Consider the following 8838-nt stretch of genomic DNA (forward strand, 5'->3'; position numbering starts at 1 on the left):
TCTTCTGTTACTAAGAAATTTGATTTAAATTGCTCTATAAAGGCCTTTAATAATGGTAAAACAGGTGGACATTTGTTATTCATTCTTTTCCTTTTCTTCGTACTGTTCTATAAATGGAAAACGTTTGTATACCAAGCTGCGGTATTCTGATTTATTGGGCAGGATGTACAATATAAGAATATCTACAATGGTGGCTGTCAGGGTTAGAAGACTTACTGCAGATGCAAGGTGACCTAACAGTGCTGAGAAAGAGAAATGACCTGAAAAGAATAAAAAAAAATAAAAAAATACATGAAAAGATACAGTCACTGTTTATTTGACCCTTTACATCTCAACATCAATATGCATATTCTCCATACTGTTTCCCATACATTACCTAAGGTATAGAAAATGAGAATTGTCAAACAATCAAGAGCTTTGTCAGTTGATGAAGTTGTTGGTCATTTCTGTCATTCAAGTGACCTTCATGTTTGATTTAGGGGTGATCTTTTAATGACAAATTACTTGCTAGTCACTCTAAGGCTAGGGCTAGCCTAGGGAAGGGAGTCTTGAATTTAAGTAAAGAAAATTAATAGTTAATAGATTTGAGATGTAAACCAGGTTTGGAAGGAGGAAAAAGCCCTAAATCTGAGATAATTAAAAACACACACTTTGTTTAAATTTATCTATTATTTATGGTTTAGTCTGTTTTGGATGAACTCTAATAGTTGGAGCAACATTTCTGCTCGACCTAATTCATTTTAAACTTACCCAGTACACCACTTTGGTGGAATTCTATTTTGATTCCATAACGTTTTCTGAAGAGTCGATTTTCTTGATGATGTTCTAGACTTGGGTTTGTAAAATCCATGGCATCTATGACTGGTATCACTTCATTCACTCGGTAATCAGCATATGGGATTCTTCTCACTTGGTATGAATATTCTATATCTCTAACAAAACAACAGTGAACAAAGATTTGTTAACACAATTTAATGTCTTGAAGCAAGAACAAGAGCCCACAAGTACCTCTGCCAACATATGAAGTGGTCCAAACATTATACCTGTGAGACAATTTTTAAGGGAAAGGGCTTTCCCACTGCATCATCATCTGCACCATGAATTTTTTTATCATCGTTTGAGTTGGGAAGCTTTAATTGTAATTTATGAGCTTAGTAGGCTTCAAGGATTTGGTGCAGGAAAAGTAAATAATTTTTACTTAACATAAAGATTCCATGTTGCCATGCAATTCTTCCGTAATATTTGTCTTACACGATTACGAAGCAAAATATTGTTAATGGTGAGGTCATCTATGTGTCTGTCCTCACAATTAGATCATCAGCAAGAACCATTCAAATTATGCATGCACAATAATGTAATAATTATTTAGCTCATCCTACAAATAATAGTAATAGTCAGGAACGGCTCTTGGAGAGAGAAGAAGAAAATGAATTTAGAGATCAGTTTATAACAATTGTTAACAAAAGATACTGTTTCTCTTCTATTCGGATCTAAAGGTAATCTTCCTTTTTGGAAACACTTTCACATTTTCTGGACTTTCCTTAGGTAGAAGGGGTCTCAGTTAAAATGAAGTTAATGCTCTCCTCATTGGTACCAACGACATGTAAGCAAAGAAAGGACTTACAAAAGGAAATTCATGATTTTGAAAGTGTTACTTACCCTGTTCCAAGCCAAGTTGACTTGGCATTTTGATAATTGATGGCCATATGCAGGACAATTCCATGTCTTCGGAATGGCTTCCCTTTAGAATTGAGGGCATCTGAGGTTTCATCCAGGCTTGTAACTCCAGCTGCTTGGAGGATTTCTTGGACGGTAAGCTTATCTGCCTTTCCTCTCATCTGATTCTCTTTGTTGGATGAAAGACTGAAAATATTACAAAAAAACAGACCAATCTGCAGATTGTTAAGTGGGATGCCATCTTATCAATCCTTAAGTGATTAGTATGTAACTTCTCCCTACAAGATCCATACATTATCCAGCAAACAAGTAATGAGAACACTCAAACTTAACTGGTAGAAGTACTGTTGTTACCTCGATTTAACACCAAATTCTTGTATCTTATTACAAGGAACTATCAAACAGGTAGTGGGGAGAATTAACAACCAGATTTTGGGAATTAAAAGGGTTGCCAAAAATTGAGCAGGGCTGAGTTGTTTAAAATATGATAAAGCTCACCAAGGGTTAGCAAATAATTTTTCTTTAGTTTTCTAGCATTGCAGACAGTTTTGATTTATTCTATTTTTTATTTCAGTTTTGTATGCTAAGATTAAAACCCCTCAAAACATAAGCCCTAAATTAAACAATTATTTTAAGAGAAATCAGGAACAAGGGAAACTTCTTTAATCCTGGAATATTGCTAATGCTGTAATAATATTATAGGAAGAAGCAGGATGAGACAGATATAAATGTCAACAGAACGAGGTCTTTTAATTAAGATGGTGGATCATGTGCTAGTCACATGACATACGTACACATAATACACAGGGATACCATACTACAAATGCCTTCTGAACAACAGGGCCCAGGAAAACTAAAATTTCTTTTCAGTTATAACTATTAGCTCATTCAGTCAATAATTCTAAATTGTCAGTTTTATTGATTACTATATGCATCCTAATTCAAAATTATTTATTTGCATTTCAAATAATTCAGAGGCTGGCGATAAGGCTAAAAGACAGTGTTTCTTTTAATTTGCCACCCTTAAAGTCTGTACTAAAGTATAACTAAATGCCACATGAAAAGAAGCATCTGCTAATTGTCCCAAAGGGATCTAAAGCAGTGTATCCATTGTGAATGCAACTGACTAGAAACCATTTCAAAAATCATATTCAGTTATTTGAAGCTTTGAACCTAATTACTTTAAATAGGTTTATAATGTACATGAAAAATTATGTACCTCTGATTGACTGAAAACAAGTGCATTCTCATGCAAAGTTGTAACACAAGTGCAAATTACAAATAGGGCATGCATGCTTTCAGAAATTTGTGTGTCTTGACTTGCTGTGATGTTTTTTCATACACATTTTTAATAAGTAATAACATGATTTCTCTTGCAATTTGGTGTAATAAGCACTTGTAAATTTTTTGAAGACTACGTACTGCACTTGCCCTACGGGCTCAGGTGCAATTTTGTTGTCTTAGAAAATTTTACTCGTACTTATTTACACCAAATTACACTTGAAATCATGTTATTACCTAATTATACTGAGTACCTTTTTATAAGTGTTCCATTATGGCCATACAGATATCCTTTCATGTTTCTTTGTGATGCTGCCAGGTCTTTTCCTCCTAATTTACCTGTTAAAAACTTTGTAGCCAGTACTGCATGTTCAATTTTTATCATCATCTTCTCTGGTTGAACCGTGAAGTATAGGTTTTCTCTAAATGGAAGTTTTAATAAATGCATATAAGTTACACTGCTGCATGAACAATTTAACTTCAGTTGTAATAATTACTTTTCTCTTGGATTTAGCCTTGATATTGAAATCCTTAAATTTTCTATTTCTACTGAGCTATGTATAAAGGAAAAATTTGTAACAAAAGGGCAGATCCAGGATTTTTTTCATGAAGAGAGAGGGGAGAGGGCGTGGTTGAAAATTTGATTCAGACAAAGAATGCCTTTCCTAACTTTTACATGCATCAAGTTGAGTTGTAATAAATGCTCCTGTCATTCTGAAAATACCCACAGGTCTGATGGGGGGTGGAAGTGGGAGGGGATTCCATCACTGCAGTACCATTGGGGGTGAGGTGAAAGGAGGCTAACGAGAGTTTGCATGTCCTCACCTAGTGTCACCTTATATTTATCACACCTTTGGTTTTCTTTCCCTCCTCATCCCACTCATTTTCATATCCACAACCTCTAATTACATATTCTGCAGCTTTGAATCCAATCCTTTTATCCCTTTTGACCTTGTGAGTCACTAGCAACTAATTTCCTCTTACTGTATCAATATTGATTAGGGTCATAAGAATAAAGAGAAAGAATGGAAAACTCAAGAAGTCCCTGATTGTTTGATGAATTTTCTCTAATTTGACAGTAGTACCATACAGAATATTGGACAGAGATCACTATTTTTTTAACAGCTTTATTGGGTATGACTCATGCAGTACTAATACAATATACAATATCAATTGAAAAATAAAAGATACAGCAAGAACAGCTTTTGAGAGAGCAAAGCAGACATAAAAAAAAAGTCCTGGACCCAATGGTGCTAGTGCAAACAAGACACAAGGACCCATGCAAGGCACCATCATTGAGTTAAAATGAGGAAAAAAAATTCTCAAACATGGTATTTAACCCTTTAACTCCCAAGATCTGATTGTTAATTCTCTCCTCTGGCTGTTATACATTTCCTTGTGAATTGGTTACAAGAATTTGGTGTTCAATCAAGATAATATCTTGTACCTGATATGTTTGAGTAGTCTCACTACCTGTTAGCTGGATAATGTACAAATACAATAGGGAGAAGTTACATGTTAATCACTTTAAAGTGGGAGTTTAAAGGGGTTAAGAGGATAGACAGTAGAGTCTATCGGTGACAGGGGGAGGATCGCTTAACCATATCCAAGTGCAGGAATAATTTACATCAAAGCGATTCTGAAGAAGATGAAAGATGGGGAGATACATACTGATGTTAGGGCGTAAAGGATTAATGTTACCCAGTCACCCATTGTCCTGACAACCCTATACCATTTTCCTCTTGCTCTTCATCACTCCATTTGTTTCACATCTCATACCACTTCCCATTACACCTGCACTTTCTCACCCTCCCCCCATGCCTTTCATCCTCTTTCTCATTCCCCTCTTAAATTTCCTAGCCCCTGTCACATTTGGGTCTTATCTTGTCACTCTACTCTAAATAATCTAAACCTGAAATTAAATTCAAAGCTGCACAAACCTGATGGTTTCGAATTTCCCAAATTTGCCAGATGACATGTTTTTGGTCTGCCAGCGATCCTTGGAAAATGTTGTCAAACTAATTGTGCGAGACTCCACGGGCCAAGATAACTCCCTTGCGTCCATTACCTGGCATTGTGTACAATACTCCGAAGCAGTTTCTGTTAACAGTAAAACAAATATGCTAAAGTGGTTTCTTCTTTAAGATTGGTGCAGACATCTTCGGTTAATGTTTAAAACATATTGTATTATACATACCTAGTTTATAATCTTATACATATTGATACCTTGAAGGAATCATGTTCCTGTTGTCAGTGAGATACCCTTCCTGAAATGAGGGTTTTTCAAAAACATTGCAAAGACTGAGTATAGAGGCAATGTGGCAGAATGGTTACTAGGCACTAGGCTTGTAATCTGGTGGTTTCCTCTATCCTACTATGCACAACAGAACATGTCCTCTGTTGGCCTCAAATTGTTCAAATTGCCCTTTGTGATTTTTAACCCTGTTACTCCCAGAAGTGATTGACAAGTAACTTCTCCATACAATATCAATCCACCGTCCAGCAAACAGGTAATGAGAACATTCAAATGTGTCAGGTAAAAGTTGTTTTCTTGATCTAACACCAAATTCTCATAACTTATTTACAAGGAAATGTGTAGCAGCTATAGAGGGGAGAATTATCAATTAGATCTTGGGAATTAGAGGGTTAAACACTATGTTTATTCATTCATTCATTCTTGTGTACTGATCGACCTAAAGGAGTCCCATTACCAGGGAGTGGTCAACTACGTATACCTTAAAATACACATGCACACTGTACACTGTTTGGATTATTCCATTCCCTGCTGCAATTTGATTGCTTTATATTACTTATATCATTATATCAATTGACAATTTATTACAGTGACTGTATTGGTATAATTGGGCTGGCCTTGCATTCAATGCTAAACTGACAAACAGCCTACCATTGTAACAGCAGTAGCTCAAGTTTACAACCTGAGCTGATTTGTCATGATCAACTCCGTTATCTTCCTTGGGATCTGATAGGAGAAATCTTATAGTTGCGTCAGGTGCTGTATCAAACTGATAACAATGAAAAAGAAACTTATATTCAGATTTTATCACATGATAAAAAATTAAAGAGGGTGTTATAAATTGATGAAATGATAGGATTCTGTTTCTAGATAAAAATTTGCTCTCTTAGGACTGGTTAGGATAGGATTATTTCAGGTTAGGCACAGTGGAGGTGGGGGGATGAGGGGTCTCTTTTTTTTTCCCTTTTTTTAGCATTAACATTTAATAAACGTTTCACTCCGATCATGCAATCAGTCTACCACAGTATCAAAAAGAAACACTAGTCAAGAAAAACTGCCGGGGTCTTGTTGGTGTTCCAGGTTCTTTTTTTCACTTTTCACTTGAGTTCAGCTGCTTTGCAGGCTTTTCTTTTGAAGTTTGATCGTTTTTCAATTGGTATAATATAAGGTTACTATTTCATACCTCTAAATACCCTTTCTTGACAAATATTTCAGCTAAAGAGTAGAGGATAACTGCAATCGCGATGACGTAATAAATTACGCCAATTCTTCGATCTCTGATTATAACAAGCTTGTAAGTAATGTAATGAAGTAAGGACATGGTTAAATATTGATTGAAGAAAGATGGACCGGAAGTGATGTTTTGTTACTTTCGCTTTGGGAATAAGGCTGTGTTTGCAAGCCATCATTCTTCGTGGGCAGCGGTAATTTTCTAAGTGGTGGAATTTTTTCAAAATATGGCGGTAGAAGGAAGGAAAAGGAGAAAGAAACGAAAGGATTCGACTTGTAGTATCAAACCACCCTTAGATTTTATTGAAAGTCCTCTAGATGGACAAAAGTATTATTGCACTCCTGTTCAAGCTGCAAGGAGACCATTTCTGGCGGCGTCTATGCCCATAGATGACCAAGTATCAATGAAATGGGTAATAAATGGTAGAAGATTTTCTTTAACCGTTGACAAATGTTTTGTGGTCTGCTAATTTCTGGTTATTTTTTGGCTTTCTGCTCATTCGAATTGCTTGATTACGATTAAAGCTTCTGTTAATCGTATTCCTGAGCTTTCAATAGTTTCGTAAACGAAGAATCGTCCCAATGCAAGTTTATTAGCGAAGCATGTGGAAATGAAAGAGTGTTGGAAATATATCGAAACTTTGTAAGCAATTAAAGATTACAAAAGAGGATCGCGCAGTTCATAGCTAAACTTCCTATATTCTGAAAATGAATGTTCTATATTTCGTTCCTCAAGAGTTAAGAAGAAAGTTAGTGTGCAATTGTTCACTTCTTCATTAATTGTTTAATTTTACTTTGCAGGTATCCCCTCAATTCCCTGATAGAATTGAAAATGAAGAGGAACTTTTAGCTCTATTAAAACCAAACAAAAAGTCTCGAGGAAGGAAGAAAGGAAAAGAAAATCCCCAGGCAACTGAGAAACTGGCATCAAATGGACATCTGTTGGGTGAATTGGATTTTGGATGTAAGAATGTGAGAAACATGGATACAAATGAGAAAAGCAAGTTTCCTTGTAGAAGATCTCAAAGACTTAGGAAACTTAAAAAAACTCATTGCTTGTTTCAAGAACCACAAGTTATGACTCCTGTAAATAGGCAAGGAGTTGTTATTCTTGCATATGAAACACCAGATCAAGAACTTTTAACAGCAGTTGAAAGGAAACACTCGTCAACAAAAAGAGGAAGATGATGAGAAGCCTACCATTATTATAAACATTTTTCTTCAATGAATAATACTCAGAAATTGATTTGGATTAAGGCTGAAAATACTAGCAAGTTTTCTCCTAATGCTCAAGTATTGTTCTTTTCTCATGTGAATGGGATTTAGCTAATGAAAGACATACTGTATAAAGAATGATATTGACCCTTTACATATCAGTATGCATATTCTCCATACAGTTCTCTGTACATTTCTTAAGTGTACAGTGCCAATAAGGAAGAGCTTGTTTAACAATCAAAAACTTTTTTAGTTGCTGATCATTTCCTCTATTCTTGTCACCTTAATTGTGGTTCAGGGGTGATATTGTGAGGAGAAGTTAGATACTCATCACTCCTAACGGTCAATGGGTTAATAATATCAATGAATGTTATGAGTAATAACCAAAAAACAATACCCATTTTCAATGTCATAATACCCTTAGAAATCTTTAATCTTTGAAAGATGCCGATCAGATGTGAACTATGAGAAAGTTACTCTTTTTAAGTGCTCATTACCAACAACCTGACAATGTTGTGGTAGATTTCTGAAGTGATAAAGCATATATTCTAATTCTAGTTGTAAATTTGATTACTTAAGTCATGCCTCCTTCTAATTACCCAAAGGCTTGAAAAGCAAAGATAATATATTGTCAAGGACAAAGAGTTATACAACAAATGGTAGTGCAGGTACTGGTTTCAATTGTTTTTTTTTGCAGTTATATTCTGGTGAATGGCATATTTTGGTGCTAAGATGGCTTAGTTTGAACCTCACGATACAGATGTCTTTTATCAGCTAAAATCCTTCCTTCTCTTTAGTTGGCTGTCTGTATGGTAAATTGTGGGTAAAATCACCAGTCTCCCATAGGTTCAAAGAGAATCATGTTGAAAGACCAAAAATCCTTTCATATCAATCAAATCGACTCCTACTTGGTTAAAATACTTAAACATCCACAAACCTCTCAGCACACTCTAGTCAAACTGATATTAATGCAAAGTCACAATTTTAATAAATTAAAATTTTTTTGTGATCATCTGGTAAGGGTTGAGAGATTCTTCCTGAGAAACAGCGAGTACAGTTGAACCTGTAGTAGGAGGTATTCTATTAAACCTCTGAGTCTCCTACAGCTGGCTTTGTGGGGAAGTTTGTTGGAGGCATGTTATCAGCAATTAAAGGTTTCTTGTCTTCATGAATTATTCTTT

At 35.4% G+C, this 8838-nt stretch overlaps 2 protein-coding genes across 2 annotated transcripts; one reads left to right on the forward strand and one right to left on the reverse strand.

The window, feature by feature from the left end:
* On the reverse strand, window positions 1–6573 carry LOC131776631 (P2X receptor C-like). The gene is made up of 7 exons (XM_059092854.2): window positions 6396–6573; window positions 5864–5981; window positions 4899–5058; window positions 3213–3380; window positions 1660–1863; window positions 751–932; window positions 1–260 (listed from the first exon to the last, which is right to left on the reverse strand). The coding sequence occupies exons 1-7, from the start codon at window positions 6531–6533 to the stop codon at window positions 76–78; spliced, it is 1155 nt and encodes a 384-aa protein (XP_058948837.2). The 5' UTR covers window positions 6534–6573; the 3' UTR covers window positions 1–75.
* A 96-nt stretch (window positions 6574–6669) lies between these two features.
* On the forward strand, window positions 6670–8740 carry LOC131776698 (uncharacterized). The gene is made up of 2 exons (XM_059092929.2): window positions 6670–6855; window positions 7244–8740. The coding sequence occupies exons 1-2, from the start codon at window positions 6670–6672 to the stop codon at window positions 7628–7630; spliced, it is 573 nt and encodes a 190-aa protein (XP_058948912.2). The 3' UTR covers window positions 7631–8740.
* The last annotated feature ends 98 nt before the right edge of the window (window positions 8741–8838 follow it).

The sequence above is a fragment of the Pocillopora verrucosa genome, chromosome 8 (genome assembly GCF_036669915.1).
Source record: "Pocillopora verrucosa isolate sample1 chromosome 8, ASM3666991v2, whole genome shotgun sequence".
Taxonomy (NCBI): Eukaryota; Metazoa; Cnidaria; class Anthozoa; order Scleractinia; family Pocilloporidae; genus Pocillopora; species Pocillopora verrucosa.